The sequence below is a fragment of the Theobroma cacao genome, chromosome 10, assembly GCF_000208745.1.
Source record: "Theobroma cacao cultivar B97-61/B2 chromosome 10, Criollo_cocoa_genome_V2, whole genome shotgun sequence".
NCBI lineage: Eukaryota > Viridiplantae > Streptophyta > Magnoliopsida > Malvales > Malvaceae > Theobroma > Theobroma cacao.
This window is the reverse complement of record NC_030859.1, coordinates 1,910,975-1,929,046: the sequence shown is the minus strand read 5'-3', so window position 1 is coordinate 1,929,046 and position 18,072 is coordinate 1,910,975. Positions and strand designations below refer to the sequence as shown.

The 18,072-nt window shown below is 34.6% G+C and overlaps 3 protein-coding genes across 3 annotated transcripts; all 3 read right to left on the bottom strand.

Moving 5' to 3' along the window:
- On the bottom strand, positions 3,258-5,053 carry LOC18586066 (protein phosphatase 2C 37). The gene is made up of 4 exons (XM_007009216.2): positions 4,465-5,053; positions 4,048-4,368; positions 3,853-3,958; positions 3,258-3,767 (listed from the first exon to the last, which is right to left on the bottom strand). Exons 1-4 carry the CDS (start codon positions 4,927-4,929, stop codon positions 3,421-3,423), a joined length of 1,239 nt encoding a protein of 412 aa, XP_007009278.2. The 5' UTR covers positions 4,930-5,053; the 3' UTR covers positions 3,258-3,420.
- Positions 8,707-12,494, bottom strand: LOC18586065 (tropinone reductase homolog At5g06060). The gene is made up of 5 exons (XM_007009215.2): positions 12,292-12,494; positions 11,914-12,121; positions 10,470-10,686; positions 10,219-10,325; positions 8,707-9,118 (listed from the first exon to the last, which is right to left on the bottom strand). Exons 1-5 carry the CDS (start codon positions 12,384-12,386, stop codon positions 8,924-8,926), a joined length of 822 nt encoding a protein of 273 aa, XP_007009277.2. The 5' UTR covers positions 12,387-12,494; the 3' UTR covers positions 8,707-8,923.
- Positions 15,372-16,759, bottom strand: LOC18586064 (probable transcriptional regulator RABBIT EARS). Its single transcript, XM_007009214.2, has one exon. The coding sequence runs from the start codon at positions 16,641-16,643 to the stop codon at positions 15,768-15,770; it is 876 nt and encodes a 291-aa protein (XP_007009276.2). The 5' UTR covers positions 16,644-16,759; the 3' UTR covers positions 15,372-15,767.

Genomic DNA, 18,072 nt, shown 5'->3' with positions numbered 1-18,072 from the left:
AAATGTGATGAAAAGGGGTGTAATATTTTATCAGGAATACACTTCCAGCAAATTCGAACAAGCCTTTCATGTTTTGACCCATCAGTTTTTGTACGAACTTATCAATATTGGGCTTCATGTTTTTATCTTTTTCTTTCGGCTAGATGGATCAGCTCTGTCCAGCAGGCTGCCACTGCCATCCAGTTATTCTCATGCTCTTAGGCAGCTTATATAAAATATATATATATATATATATATATATCAGAAATTGCTTGCCTGACTAATAAAAGATTTGGGAAAGTTATCTTGTTGCAGACTGTTCTAATCCATTGCAGTATCAGAAACAAGTGAAACAAGCCACAAATGGTCAATGTCTTCACCAGCCATGGTGGTCCTTTCTCAGCCATACAAATTCAATGGGCTAAAATCGACTGCCATATTTCTTTTGATTGCAGAAGCACCAGGAAACCATGGTTGCAATAGAGGAAAAGTCCCGAGTCAATCCCACATTGCAGGAATCTGATACTGTGGCATTTTGTGGTGTATTGAATGCATATTTCCCCACAATAATTCATGCAGCATCAGCCATTAGGTTTATGACATATAGCACCAAAAACCCTCTAATTCCTTGTCAATTCCAGCATAAAACACTAGAATTTTCAGCAAAATCTAACACCCTTCCATCTATCTCTGAAATTTGTTAATGCTTTCATCCAGTTTATTCTAATTTTATTCTTCCCTGGATGTCACCATGGCAAGGGTTTCTGTATTTCAGAATTTGACCTGGTTGCCTGGCTCTTGCTTTATATACTTCATCAGAAGACTGACTTGGCACTGATGAAAGTCATATAAAATTAAAGGCGATAAAGAATATTAACCTTAAATCAGCAAAAAAAAAAAAAAAAGCAATCCTAATGAGAAAAGTAAACACTACCCAATAATTTTTGGTCAAATATAATTCATTTTTATCTTTTAAATACAGTATTTAGACATAAAACAAATATCAAATATCATTAAATGGTATTCAATATTCATTGTACGACTAAACATCATGTAACATGGAGAGAAAAATCCAAGTGCACTGCGTTGCTCCATGTCCAAATCTTACTATTTCTTTATTGACTACAAATTCATGACCTCTTTCAAGCTACCTAGGTAGCAGACTGAGGAATCGTAGCCTTTCCTTTTGAAGAGGAAAAAAATTAAATATTAGTAAATATCTGGTTTACTTGATTTTTACCACCCCAATCAGATTAAACAAATATTATCTTTGGTCATGAGGAATTTCACTTTTTGTTGCAAATTGCATCTATATTTTGATCGAACGGATGAGGTTGTCTCTTGTATCATCTTGGAATGCAAAATTCAAAGCTATTAATCATGATCGACATTGTAATTACAATCATGGTTACGATTAATAATACATCGTACAGACGATAAACACGTGTACGATTCGTAGAACAACGATAAATCGACGATTAGATCATAAGTAGGTGGTCGACCAATGATAAGTCTTTCCCATGATACATACCATGTGCGTGGCATTGTTGCCAAAATTTTTATAAGCTTAAATATATATATAAACAAATTTTAAATTATTTCATTTTAAATAAAAAATATTTTTAAAAGATATAAAATAATTATATATTTTAAATTAAAAATATGAATTCATGATAAATAATCAGAATTTACTATTATAAAATTTTTATGAGAGGTATTAAAGTCGAGATAGGACTTTGCTTTTATCAAAATAAGTTATTCTCTTTAATAAGTGAAAGAGTCGGTGTTATAATTTGTTAAAATAAAATGTTACATATTTTATATCAATAAAATAAAATATCACGAATCTAAAATCCGACATCAATAAATAGAGATTGGATGAGATTTGAGCTTATAAGTAGAGACTTTTCTCAATCTTATAAACATATGTTTTGAATTAAAAATATTAATTCGTGAAAAATTTATTATATTAAAATATAAAATGTTAGCTCATAACAAATTTATTTATTAAGAAATATCATTAATATTGAGTCTTATTACATTAATTAATATTTTGTTAAAATTAAAATTTTATTTGAATATAAATTTTTAAAAAATTAAATATAATAAAAAATTTATAATTTTTTCACATAAAATATAATATAAATGATTTTTGAATGGAAAGAAGGTTCGCAAAAGATATAGAGAGAGAGAGACAATCCCACGGCAAATTCCATGTTGCCATCAACATCAAATCTAAACAAAATCTACGCCAGCAAAGGGATTGCGATTCCTTAAGCCGCATCTTCCAGACCAAAGGCCACGTGTTATAACCCAATTGGATTGATGCCTCGTGAGGCCCCACAATTATCATCTTGTCCAAGGAAAAATAGAGAATCAAATGAAAAAAGGAATTGGTGGGAACCCCATGGAAAATCAATCTGCCCTAAAGCAGTTTGCCATTACTACTTATCATCAACCAAGTTGACCCTCCAATCTCTTTTCTTATTCTCCTGGGGCTTTATTTGTCCTTGCTTTATCCTTTCTCTTAAAAATTAAAAATAAAATATCAATCAATCCTTAGTCAGCTATGAATTGAGTACTCGCATATATCCAAATCGATTATATAATTTTATATTCAAGTTTTGAATGAATTCGAGTTGAAAGTTTACTATTTATTTCGAATTCGAATATAACTGAGTATGTTAATATCCGAATATTATCAAATTACCCTTACTTGATACCCATATATTATTCGCTTAAAAGATTATCATTAGTATATTATTATGTTGAATTTGATAAAAATAGTATATTAAATAAAATTTTAATTATAAGTATATTTGATACATTGTTAATATACAATACTTATATTTATTTATTTATAAATTAATATATAAATATTATATATATCAATAAGGAATCAAAACACAAATCGTTTTAATTATCTTTAAATAAATAAATTATTAATTTATTTCTTCATGAGGTTGAAAATATAAAGTGGTGTAGATTTGACGGCCCATATGAATGGTGAGAAACACAGTTCTGTAAATTAATAGGAATAAAATATTCACTCTGTTATTAAGTCAAACCGATGATTAAATTAAGTTAATTAAAACATATTGTGGTCAAACTTAGTGACTCCCATGTCCCTACATCTATTTGTGTTGAATGACATTTAACATTACTCAATTATCATTAATTCATACTTAGAACGAACTTATCTTTAGAATAACTTTCTTTTTTGGGTGATAATCTGAAAAATTAATTACCAAAATATTTTGACATTGAACAAAATCAGGAAAAAAAAAGATAAAATAAAATTCACATTTTCTTTTCTTTTCCTTCAATTTGATATCCCAATCAAGAAGGAAATCGAAACTCTACATCTTACAATTTTCCAAAAATAGTAAAAAAAACTACGTTTTTTTTTTTCAGGTAATATTAGTCTTCTATGATTCTATATTACTGTGGTTGCTGATTTTTCTTCAAATCAACGACGACGACGCTAACGTTATCCGTGCTATGCCTAGCCAAGGCCAACTTCGTTAGCAATATGGAAGCATCCCCACACGCCTTATCCGAGCTCTCGGCTGCGCCACCTCTCACCGCGGCGTCACTGCCCGGTGACCCTGGCGGTGATGGCGGCTTTTGTGCGCGTAAGCACATACGCGCCACCCCACATGCTGTATCATTCGTCACCACATCCCACAGGCCGTCGCTCGCCAGTATCAAACACTCGTCTTCGCATTTTCTCTCCGTTATCGTCACCTCAGGGTCCGGTATGACGAATGGTTTTAAATAATTATCACCTAAGAATTAAAATTAAAAATAAGAAGAGACAAATTTTGAGAAATAAAAATTAATTATAAATCAAGGGAAATTTGGTTGACTAACCAATTGCTCTAGACATGGCTAAAACACCAAGAACACGGGGCCCGTCCCAGTAAATTACTCGTCCACCAGCTTCTTGGATTCGGAGCAATTCATCGGGTCGATCCGGCTGAAAAATAAAATAAATAAATATTTAAATGATCCTATTTTCATTTCAATGGAAGTACATGGAATTTAAAATAAAGTAAAATCTCTTACCTTGTGATCGCAGGAGAGGGGGATAGCGCTGCCGTTCCGGCAAAGGACAGCGCGGGAGTCACCGCAGTTAGCGACGATGATCTTATCCGGCGTGACAATAGCGACCACTGCGGTGGATCCGACAGCGTCGCACTGTGGAGTTTGAAGTTCGCAGCGGCAACTCGAACTCTCCTTGGCGTCCACCGTCCAATCTTGCACTTCCTTATCCATCCTCTCAAAACTTCTCTCCATCGTCTGCTTCCACTCCACCGCCTTCTCTCCCCACGATTCGATTTCTTCTTTTACTATCTCATGAAACCGATCCCTACACATCATCGCAACCTAAAAACCGGGAAAAAGAAACCAGATTTAGTTATAACTGAATTATAAATTTAAATTTTTTTCAAATATTTGGAAGTCGAAGGAATTTTTCAGTACATGAGAGCAGCCATGTCCGTCGAAGACACCGAAGAAGTGAATATCCGACGAAATTTGAACTTGATAACTTTGTTTACAAAATGAGGGGTGAATCGAAACGGCGTCTTCCATATCTCGTCGCCTTCCGCAAACGGAAGTCATCCCGAACTTCGGCCACACCTTCTCTTCTTCTACCGAATTTTCACTCTCTAATTTTACTGTTCCATTACAATTTACACCATTTAGCTTTTTAGCATCTGAGTTTTGAACTGCGTTATTGCAGTCTCGGGGAGAAGACGGGAGTAAGAGATCGAGCTCGATCTTCTGGCGTTTCCGCCCGTTTTCTAACGGTGATTGAACGGCGGCATCGGCTACTAGCTTAAACGGCCGGAGCTCCATTCTCCGGCGGCGAGAAGCTCTTGAGGTTGTTTCAACCGGAGTTGCCGCTTCACTTTCTCCAACAACTCCACAGCAGATTCCAGCCATTTGTTTGGTTATTATAACGATTTCTCTTCAAAAAAATCGTAAGTGATTTTCACTGAAGACGAAGCTTTTCGGGCAAAAGGGTGGAGCTTTTTCTTTTGGGACTGAATGGAAAAGACCCATTAACAGGGCTGGGAAGGGAGTTTTTGTAGTCAGAGAGGCAGAGCTCTAATTTCACATGGGGGCCACAACCTAAGTGCGGGCAGAGTGCCCGTCACCGTCCCGGGCAAGGGGACCCGACACGTACAGTTGGTGTGACGTCGATTTACTGAATACATGAAGGTAATCAGCACCGTCCGTTTTGATCAAATTCGGTTGAGAAAACGACACGTGTAAGTGGCTTTTTAACAGATGGAATACGTGGCCCAATGATTGAACAACACGAGTAGTTGATACGACCTTGCTTTTCTGACACGCATGTGGTCCTTAGAAGGGAGCGACCCCGCTTTGCCGCTCTTGCTTCCTGTTAATCGCTTTTTCAATTTTTTTATTTTTATTTTTTGATTGTTTTTAGAAAAAAGAAGAAACTGGCGCGAAGATATCACCACGTGGCGGAATCGTGGTATACGATATTCTGTGCTCGATTCGCCTCTCCACACGCCTTTTTAGAGAGTGATGTCAATCACGATTTAGTTTTGCTTGTTATATTTTTATATTATCCTTTAATAAAACAACAAATCTTAAAGTTCCCAAAATGATACTAAATATATGTTTCATGTATTGCAATTGCCTTTAAAATTTATGTTAATTTTCACCTAAAATATTATAACATTTCTTTATAGATTTATGTTATAATTTGATTTACGTGATCATTCCGAATATTGCAAAGATGATCTTTTTTTTTTTTACTTGTTACTTGTTTTCTTGATCTATCATCATACAGACATTCACTTTTATTGATTATTTAAAATTGAAACTTTTGAATATTAACAAGGTAAGAACTCGTTTTGATCTAAATTTACTGTAATTTTAAAATATTTTTACTGAAGTCTTACATTAATGCAAATTAGATAAATTTTGATATTATTTATTACAAATTTATATTTTTAATTTAAAAAATATGTCTTTTAAGTGAAATAAGACACTTACTTATAATGTAAAGACATATCTCAAATTATATTTTTATGTTGGATGAGAAGAGAAAATAAGAAACGTATCTCTTTTGTCATTATATATTTGATTTCTCAAATTATTTTATTAAAAAATAACCAGATATGCTATTTTAGAATGAAAGGTCATTATGCAAATGGAAAAAAAATTATATTCCATTTAATTTTTCGATTTTTCAATTCTTATGTATGATAAAAAAATTTCTCAAGTGTACTAGTACCATTAATTCATTTTTCATTGTTGTGATTTGGGGTTTAAATCAAAATATATTAGCTATGGAAGGAGCGTGAGGTTACGCTCCTGGGGTTGCGATTAGGGGAATAATTAATCTAAAATAGAGCTGTCTGTCTTTTATTAAATTCTGCGAGTTTTGCCCCAGTTGTGCAATGAAAGCGTCTACGTAACAGAGAAAATTTTTGACACGTGTGGAAACCTTGCAGAATATCTGAGCCTCCGCTAACCCTAGAATTCGACACGTGTCCTATGCTGATGTGGATCCTAAGGTGCGCCAACCCCTCCCCTCGTTGCTCGAGCTATAACACACGTTTCGGGGATTCCCTTGGCCTTGGAAAAATTTTATAATCTGCCGTCCTTGTTTGCAATTTCATCACCTACCTAATTTTCCACTCCTTCCCCTAGGCTTTTCCCAAAACTCACAATCAGCCCCTATATTTTACTAAAATATGTTATTATACTTAATTTAGTCACTAAATTTATTAATTATTGCATGAATCATTAGTTTCAAAAGTTATGATGTCATTTTTTCACGAATTTCATTTTATTTTTTTATCAAATATAAGTATCACGAGATCATTACATTCTCTCATGTCTATCTTTGTCTAAAAGTATTTAGCATGAGCAAATTTAGATTCGATCCGTTTTAATGTTATTTTGATAGCAAGATAATTACTCTTTTTTTAAAAGATTAAACTTAATGTGATATATAACACCTATACTTATAAGTTTTTCATAATTTCTTTATTTATTTGATATGAAATTAAAATATTTGTTAATTTTTTTAAAACACTTGACGTGACATACAGATGATAATAATATCAAAATTTTGATAAATAAACATTAATCTAATTAAAAATTGTATAAGATTAGAAATCATGTATTTCAAAATTGTTGTATTCATAGTTGAAAAAATGGTAGTTTAAATTTTAGAGTTAAAATTAGATTTTAGAACAAACAAACAAACAAACATGATTGGAATAAAAAATGTAATTCCATGCAAGAAAAATAAAGAATATTGCAGAAAAGGACCTGCTTTCTTACATAATCATACGGAAAACCCCCCATAATACACGTGTAGGGGTGTAGTTGAATAATCGTTTTACTATTTTTAAATGCTACGACAAACGTGGAGCTAGACCCTGGAGCCGTAGACCACAATTAAAGAAACAAAAAAAAGGTGGGGATCAACAAGCAGGATTCCAACCAGTTAAAAATTGCCACGTAGAAGGTTTCTGCTGGCAAGCATGAGGTGACGCCTCAAAAGATCAGTGCCACGTGACTGAGAAAGCATTACATTTTTCCGTAGCCTACTGGACCTACCCTCAACCCCTCTTTTCTAGGCTCTAAGCTTAACCACAGTTAATTTGACCTTTTTTTTCTCACCTATGGTTAAGTTAAAAAAAGCATTAATTTATTTAATAAAATTTAAATACTTTTTTATTTTATATTTAAATTTAATTTATATATTTTTATTTTTATCAAATAAATCCACTAATCATTAACTAATTATATGACACAAACATGAAACATGAAAAATACATGTGACTATTTTATTAATAATAATTAATCATCTATTAATTATAAAAATTTATTTAAATTCAAATAAAAATATAATATCTCAATTAAATTTAATAAAAAATAAAAATTTATTTTTTTATTAAAATATTACGTCTATATGGGTCGGGTGATCTTTTAAGTTCTTGAGTCTAGTTTAAGATTCGAATAGGACTCGAAATATTATTATATTTATAAAAAAATTATTATTTTTTGTTTAATTATCTGATTAATTTAATTCACCATAGAAATACAAGCTATTATTTTAGGAATGCGTTGAGGCTTAGGTGGCTGATCGTAAGCGTGTAGACATGAAGGCGTGAGCTGAAAGGTGTTGTCCCTTGGGAAAGCTTTGGGTTTCGATCAAAGCAAAGACAGGACAGTCAGAGATTTTTATTTCTTCTCTTTGAGGTTTTCCGGGATTTTGCGACTGCAGAACATTAATGCTGGTGAAACAGCTGCTGTGCTGCTGATGCGTTTGTTTAAAGTTTAGCTTCACGGCATTCCTGTTAGGCTGTCACCAGTTTTATGGTTATACAATAATAAGAAGATATTTGTATATGTTATCACTCACATTAATGGCCCAAAATTTCTAGACATTTGAGACAACATTTTGGGAAGATTGCCTAAACCCTTTTTTTTTTATATATATTTTACTCATTTTTTATCAACCATATAAGGTGAAACCTACGTTTTAAAATTTTTGATATTTTATTTGATTTTTTATCTTAAGAGTACGAAGGATTTCAATCTCGAGGGAAATGATTTTGATATTGTTTAAATTTCCGATTTGGGTTTTGAAAACGAAAGCCAAAATATGCAAAGATTGTTCATAACCAAGTGGTCGAATGCGAGAACATGATGTGCTGAAGTAGAAAGTTGAAAACTTTGAAGTAGGAAATTTGCCATTTTTGTTGCAGTAAAAGCTGGAAGTAAATAAAAGTTATCAATGACAAATTGTTAACACACCATTGAAATGAACAATGAGAAGGTGATAGTCACCTATGCAACAAGATCATAGGAGCTTATAAGAGCAAAGAGACTGATCATGTGTTATTGCTGAAGATCAGGATGAGAAAGGTGGAGTGTTTTTGTTTCAATCTAGTCTCATGCCGGGATTAAGAGCGTTGACTGTTAATCCTCCATCGACAGAAATAACCTGTCCAGTGATGTAAGAAGAAGCAGGAAGGCAAAGGAATGCTACTATGGATGAGACTTCTTCTGGTTCTCCAACACGTTGAAGAGGGGTTCGAGTGATGATTTTTTCCAATAATTCTTTTTTTTCAAGCAACTGCAAGACAAAGACAGAATTATAAAAGAATCTGTGAGTCTGTCAGATATCATCACAGTTCATGCTTTAGAGAAGTATCTGATCTGGCTGGTATTCTAATATCAAGCCTATGGCAGACAATCAAGCTATGACTCAACTGCAAAATTCTATGTTCTTTTTGCAGAATTAGGAAGCAAATTTTCCCATTGATTTCGCCAAACTTGATGTTTCTTTACATGAAGAATTTGATAAGAAAAGGCATACCTTGGTAACACTAGAATGGGGCCTAACAGCAGTAAATAGACAAAATTAACAATTCATCACCACATACCAGGTGACTAATGGACACTAATTTAAGAGGAACAGCCACAGAATGCTTTGCAACATTGCATTGGTGAAGTCACATTGCATAGAGGAATGACGGGATGAAAATCAAATCTTATGGAGAAACTAGCACTTATTAGATGAAATCATCAGGAAAAGACAAGCGGGACGGATGCTGAATTATGTAAGCAGAGCACCCAGAGTGGGGTATAAAGGATTTAAGTCCTCAGCAACAAGAGAAAAAAGAGCCATGTGATTGAGCATTTGAGCCTCATTACTATTTGCTCGACACTATTAGTTTGTTGGGCTCAAGTCAAATTATTGTCAATCATAAAAGACCTGAAACCCCACCTCCAGGGCAGCTGATAGTACGACTAAATAAGTATCAGAATTTAGAAAGGTAAGCTTCTGTGACAAAAGCTATTCCCTTGGCAAGAGAAGAGATTAGTGCACATGCGTTGAAGACCCCACCATTAATGCGCAGTTACTATGGTCATTTCACTATAATAATTGATGATATGCTATTAATAAAGCATCCTAGACAGCAAATATTCCATGAGATAAAAGGAAAGGGGCCTGGTTTAAGCAGAGTATCAATTTTCATTTCAAACATATAAATTAGGAATCCTCTAAAGTGATGAAGAATTGTACTTCTCTGAAGTCAACCCGGATGGAAACACCCTGGATATAACAACCATAAGGCGTTGATGACATTCATAAAAGAAAAATTTGCAACGTTGCCCTGAGNGGGGGGGGGCGATGTGTCTAAAACAGTAACAAGAAATGAGAAATCTTACATGTTCTACAAGTGAGGTTCTGATATACCATGGTGCAACACAGTTGGTCCGAATATTATCCTTCGCCCACTCACAAGCCAGATTTTTGGTGAGTTGATTAATAGCAGCTGACAACAACAAATACAAGACAAAGGGCGCTTATGAATTGATCTTACCTACTAAGATTAGGAAGTTGAGGTCGCCACAGAGGGAAGAGAAAGAGAAGGAGAGGGTGAAAGGGGTGTCACACACCATATAAGAAGGTAACTTACCTTTGGTTGGTCCATAAATGGATCCACTACCTATATGCATTACACCTGCAACAGAGGAAATGAACACAATGCTTCCTACCTGAGATGCCTTTAGAAGAGGATGGGCAAGTTGGCACAGATGGTACGAAGATTCAAAGTTAGTTGTAATGAGCTTTGAATATTCTTCAGCAGAGTACTCAATTGTTGGCTTCCTGATATTTGTCCCCACATTGTTGACCTAAATCCAGAAGCTCATGCACATTATGCCAGAACATTCTTCAAAACCAATGATATCCAATAGAGGGATGTAATATTGCTAAGAAGCATACTTGTTATTGTAGACAATGGGATGTAAGAGCACTTAGTGATGGGTAATAAGGAAAAAGATATATTGTGATCATAAGAAGGGGGTGGGGGGACACAGAGAGAGAGAGAGAGAGAGAGAAAGGGGGACGAAGAGAGGCAATTGATGCAATTATACACAAACACACACTTCAGAAATCTCAAAACAAAATATGGTGTACAGAGTCAACCTTTCATCGAGTAACTTCTGATTACTCCTTATAATTTTCAACAATTATTTTAACTGCAACGAAAATCTTTCTGAAACTTCTATCAAATCTCTTCAGTAGAAAATTTAAACCCTAACTAGATGACTTGAAACCATACATTGTTATTATCACTTTATGCAACCTGTCTATATCAAAAAAGTTCACTTTGCTTGTTGATTTCATGGCCTCGCAATCTTAATGGTATTCTACATGTTAGAACATGCCGATTCATAGAAACTTTTTACATGAGTGGTTCTAAAAATCCGTAATTTTCTCTGTAAAGAATTTCAAATGTTCTGTGTACTTAATTGTTTAGAATGCTGATTCCCATTATTTGAAGGCTATGCAATGTTGTCCACTCATAACATGCATTATCATCAAAAGCAATGACAGCCAATACATCGTACATGAGAGAAATAGTAGTAGCATTAGTGATTAGACCATTTTCCATTGGTCTACCTATTTGGCCAGCAAAAGCTGTGACTCCAATAGGATTTCACTAATACAACACAATTTCAAGTCTGTAACATAGTAAGAAAAGAAAAAAATACCAAAACATAATTAAAGAGATGTTTGGGAACTGGGGAGAGAGATTGATAAAAATAACCTCAGAACTAGCCATTTTTATTAGCTTATCACCTACAGTTGAATACAGCAAAATGTGCTCCTATAATCAATACAATACAAGCACAGGCTCACCAAGCTCTCCCAAGTCCAAAGTCGGGCACAGGAACATGAACAATCAAGCAGAAGCATACAGTAAAAGAGTAAAGACAGAAATTTGACTCAAGTAAACTCTAACGTCAAAAAACAAAATCAGGAAAATCATTAACATCATTCATAAAAACCCCCAAAAAAAAGGAGATTAATATAAATGTTATTAAGACAAGGCACACATTGGCAAAGACACTTACAAGAATGTTAAGCCTTCCATTGAAAAGAGAAGCAACATTCTCCACCAGCTTCTGTCTCTGGTCTTTGCTGGAAGCATCACAAACTGACCCACTAACCAGAAATCCTTTACCTTCCCATTCCTTCAAACACTTATTCAGTTCAGCTTCATTTCTTGAACATGTGTAAACAGCAGCCCCAAGCCCTGCCAGTTCCTCCACTATTGCATGCCTAGAATGAACAACAACGAAAAAACATTAAAACCAATAAGAAAAATGCAAATTTGAACATTGGGTCTGATCCAAAATCAAAACTTGTCCACAAAAAGATCTTCAAAACATGGAACTGAATAAGATCATACGAAAAGTGACAGAAAAAGAAAGAAAAGTAAATAAGCCAACCCAATTCCTCGAGTGCCACCAGTGACCAGGGCAGTCATTCCATTGAGAGACCACCTTGATGTTTTGATTTTGGAGCTACAGGCTGTCTCTGCCATGACCCTTTCTTTGGCTTGTATTTTTCTCTCCCCTGCAACTGTTTATCTGGAGTCCGGACTGTGGTTCTTGGTATCTTCCTACTTATTTCACCTTGGTAGCGTGGTCGTCTTTCGTAGGTTGCCTTTATTGCGGCTATTGAAGAGGAGAATCTCAATACGAATCTCATAATACTAGTCAAATTCATGCATCTTCAATTGATCCCTTAATTTCCAATTTGTTTTTTTTGAATAGATTTGAATTTCTAACTTTTGATACCAACTATCAATAATTAACAATTTTTTTTTTGTACTTGAGATATAATAAAATCCAAAACTTTTCTTGGATTATTTGAAAAAAAAAAAAGAAAAGAAAAACACAATTACATTGTATAATTGACCAATTAAAGTTGTGACTCATAGACTACATAGTGATAAAACTAAGCTATATAGAAAGAACATATTTGATGACCCTTACCTAATTTATTCCATTCATATATTGTACATTATTTTTAATGGATAAGCAAGGCTTGAAATTAAGATTTTTGTAATTTTCCTTCAAACTAATGTCACAAACTTATATTTTTAAATAAAAAATATATATTTATTAAATAAAAAATTTTAAAACCGATTATTTTTTTGATTATTCTTATCCTCTAATTAAAATTGTACTTGTTTTGGGCTCGTGGTTTAACTTGAGCCCGGTTTAGTTTTGGGTGCATATAGGGTTTAGGGAGGATCATTGTCAGATAGATTGTTTAATCTTTTAGGGAGGTTTTGCTTGTTTAATTTGCACCCAAAAAAGAAATGATTCAGCTTGCCACATGATTTTCTATTCTTCAGACTAAAATTAAATAAAATTTCTGAAAAAAACAAAAATTTCGTTGAAAATTTTGTTTCGAAAAACTGAAAAAAAACCCACTGAAATATTTTGACTAAATTTATTTCATCGAAATTAATGAATTATTTTGTAGCGTCAATAGTTTCATTCATCTTTTCATGACATCGTACCATATTCAGTACTTGATTAATGTATATAGGTTTCCACCTTGTTTTGCTGTTCGAGATTAAATCATGAGATTCATTTTTTTTTTATCGAGAGAGAAAAGATGTTTGAATCAACTTTATGAATAGTAAATACATATATTTATCATAGAATTAAATGATCAAATATTACTGTTTGGAAAACGGGGGCATATCCTCCTTGGAGAATGATAAGAACTTGAGAAAAATTTGATCTCAGGTATGGAGGGAAAGGGGTAAGCTCATCTCTGAGTGGGGTGGTACCAAAAGCCCACAAGATTTACATATGAAACAATCAAATGAATGTTTGAGGACCTGAGTATGTAAAAAAATTATACTAAAATATAGTATAAAGTTCATGTATGCAGTTTGATTCTCTAGCTATGACCAACTTTTGTTGATAGGCTACCAAAAAATTCCATGACAACATGTGATTCTTTAAGAAATTCCTAGGCTAGAATTGAATTGAATTTTCTTCAATTGTCACACCATGTAATCCTGAAGATAAAGAAGTGGTGTCCCAAGATCCAGTTTCTCAAGGCACACCTAAAAATGAGAAACCCTTACGCCAGTGCTCAGAATATATCCTCATTCCCTTGACAAGTCCCCATAAATGAAATCTTTTGAAAGCAATATAGAAACAGACAGATCATCTCCCCCCAACTCCCCCATGTGCAACCTCTGCCATTTTGCACCTTAAATCCTCCCTACCTCTCTCTCTAACTCAACAGTCAGAGCCTCTCTCAACCGAAACAAAACCAGGCATTTCATGGAAACCTAAGTAAAACCCAACCTATTGCTTTTTTCCTTCTGTTTATGTCGCTGTCTGTCTTTAGAAAAAAACCCTTTGTAGAAAGCAAAGAACACCCCCCACACCCACCTCCAAAAGCATGCAAGAACCTATCAGAAAAAGTAGTAAGCCACCTTAACCACACCCTCCCTCCCCACCTATTCTACAATAGGAAAATTTTTTCTGGGGGGTAAACATAAATTCCTTGTATACACAGCAATGCATCAGTTTGTTTTTTTTTTTTAACATTTTTTTAATCCCTTTTCTCTGCAAAACTCCATTATTAAGTCAACAGTGATGTTTCATCAATTTTCCTTATAAAGTTAAACGTTGAAAATAACAACTATAAAACACTCAGAGACCTCGCCGTGTATCCTGGAGGATCCATCGGTATCACAAGGTCTTGGGTCATGGCTAACAGGCTAGGTGGTTTTGGTTTTTTCTCTTTTTTTTTTTTTTAGCCTCCTAGTTGCTAGGTTTGGTTGTTGAGAGAGTAATAGCCAGCTATAGTAAACAAAGCAGTAGTAACACAAGGACGAGGAAATAGTGCCAATGAAGTGAAATTGCTTTCTTCCTGCTGGCATGAGTTAATTAATAGCTACCAGTATAGTTTATTCAACTTGATTCCTTTGTGTTAGGTGTAGATTTTGGACTTTTGGGAGAGATTGAGAAGAGAGTGGAAGAGAACAGAAGTTTTCAGAATTATTGGTGGGGATGAGAAACTATTAGAAGGTGTAATAATCTTGGGGTTGATGCACAATAAAACAAGGTAAAAAGAGAATTCCTATTGTGATATGTCCCCCCACCTAAGCAGTGGAAGTGACTTATACTGTCAGTTCTTTCACAGGCTTTAAAAGTACTCAACAGTCAAATTCATCAATCCAACTCTTGTTTTCTTCCTCTATACGGTAGTGTTCAGGGTGTAAAAAGGGGAATTATTGGTTAATTTTCCTTATCCTTCTAGCAAAAAACTATTTTTCACCCCCTCCTGCTGCAGCATGTACATCAGCAGATCCGAAGGACAATTTGTCATTGCATCTAGTAAAATCTAAGAGCTCTTTTATACTACCCCCATGGGAAAAATAAGATAGCCTTAAATGAAACAAGTTACAGTTCTCTCCTTTTAACATTCATGAAAGATGAACATAGCTAGAGATATATATATATATTCACATGAAGAATTGCTTCGCAGATAACATCAGACATTGATCATGGAGATCTTTCCTTGTCGAACAGATGAAAGGACACCTGAAGATTTTATCTATAATCATGAAGATTTTAAGTACCCCTTATCATTCCCAAATCATTATCATCATGAGATGGAAAGATAGTATAGGAAGATATACTCAAAACAGAAAAAAAAAAAAGCTGATAAAACTAAGATGCTACTGCGTATCAGAATACAAGAAAAGTTATTGGAATATAAGCTTTTTTTTTTTTTTCCATTCTGCTCAGTCTCATTATCTGCACAATACGCCTTCGCCTGTTCTCCAGGGAAAATCAAAGAGATGACATAAAGGGACAAAAAAGAAAAAAAAAGAAGTTAGACTGATGATCTCTTGAGATCATTCTCTTGCACAGTGCACCATGCATTACTTCACCTTTGGTAGAACACCAAGCCTGAGCTCAAGATCCAAGTCCTCCATGGAGCCTGCAGGCTTGAGTCCAAGAACCTGCCACTGAAGAGGAGAATATGTCTCTTCTGAAACTATGAATGGCAGTGTTGAAACAGCAATCTTTGGTCGTTTGCAACTGATTGCCTCCTCTCCACAAGTGATCACAGTTGGCCGATTTTGGAAAAAGACAGGATTCAACCCAACAGACAAATTGGTTTCAACATGATCATCATCAGAATCTAGGCACACAGAATCTCCCCCCCGCGCCAGCTTGATGCTCTTTTCTGCATCAGGTTTTGAATCTAAAAAAATATTGTTGAGACTTCTTTTTGCAGTAGAATCTGACCCAAATAACTGCCCTTTATGCTGTTCTTGAACAGGAGAAGTAGTACTAAAATTTTCTTGAGTAGATAATACTGAAACCCTAGACGCTGAAAAGGTTGAGGCAATAGAATTATGGTCAAGATCATCAGTGGAATCTAAAGGGCCAGCCTGGTGTGGTAATATTTTAGGCTCATCAGATGATTTTGGAGATATTTTTCTGTGATTCTGATGATGAGGAACAACAACTTCATTGTGGGAACTGAGAGCAGATTGTTTAAGCCTAGCTCTATCCCTCCTATGGACATTCATGTGACCACCTAGAGCTTGAGCTGACCTGAATTCTCTCCTGCAAAAACTACAAGAATATGATCTAGGAGGCCATATGCATCCCCCCAAGGACCCTGCTGCATCTTCTGCAAAAGCTTTTTCTTCCCACGAGTACTCACTTAAAGAGTTCATTGACACTTGAAAATGGGACTTCAAAATCCGTCTCCTCCTCATCCACATCCAATACTGATCCTGTTCCATTTTCGATTGGTTTTAAAGACCAACAAGAATAATGATGAAAACAAGCAATAAGAGATCAGATTATAGACTTTGGAACTGGTTTGACATAAGCTTCTGATCAGTGGAATAAGAGTTGGAAAGAGGTTAATCTAGAAGGAATATCAGAAGAGGGGGTGCCATGCAGCAGGTGCAGGTCTAATATCACTCACATTAAATACATGAGAACTACTTCTGAGAATCTAAAGAGGAAGCAGCTCAGCTGAAAAGGTCTTGTTGCTAGCTTTTGTGGGGTGTGGGGTTTTGCTTTGGCTCATCCAGTGAAGCTACTCCCTTGTTTTTTAGCTGATTTGATACACAGTCATTGTTACTTTGGTATTCTTTTGGGCAATTTCTTCAAAAGGGTCCCATTCTCAGCAACTGCCAGACATTGATACCACATGTGTGAAAGAACTAACGGTCATTAATACAAAGGTGGATATGTAGCTAATTCATTAATCTCGCTGTTTGCTTGGTATACACGACTGAAAGCAACTTTCTTTCTTTCTTTTTTCTTTATCTCTCCCACTTCATGCTTATTTGACAAATGCCTGAAGACCAGAGGAGTCCCGATCCAATTAGAAACTATTTTAGACAAGACAAGGAGGACATGTAAATTAAGACTCACACGAAACATGTTCAGCTTTACTACAATAAATGCACCAGGTTTAATTTCCTCTAATCATTCTGTTGTACAGTAACTAAACAAACAATTATGTAATTGTAATGATAAAGTTCAACCTTAAGAACATGTTCGGAATTTTCTATTGCTATGTTTGGTCGGGAGGACTATCTTACAATATAGATATTTGATTTTGATTTTTAAAAACTTGTTCGAAAAATTTTTAAGATACATTTGATCGAGATGAGTAGTTATTTCATTTCTCTTTCATTCGGTGTGAAAAAATAGAGATAAGGTTGGTTCATGAAATGAAATATTCTATAGAATCGGTAGTCTCCCAAATAATAGCTATTAAAGGCTTCGCCAAATAAAATTTTAAAATCTCGTAATTATTTTTCTTTTTTTATTTTTATAAAATAATTATTTCATTTCATGAATCAAAGACGGTATAGCTGTTTCCTTATTATACACATGAGAATCCACTCAATCTCGAGTTAAAAAATATGAGAAAAAAATTCATTTCCTTTCTAACCGTTCAAATATGAAATTTTTAAATTAAAAACTTGAGATTAGTATTGTTTGGAATTCTCCAAATAACATAGAATAATACAATTAATAATCCACAGTTTTCATAGTCAAAATGTTTGTGAGAAATGTACACCTAGATGAGTTTGATCATGTTCTTCAAACAACTTATTAACAAACAAAAAGAGGTTTATGATTATATATGATCAATCCCTCCCCCCCCCCCCCCCCCCCCCCCGCCCCTCCCCCCCCCCCCCCCCCCCCCCC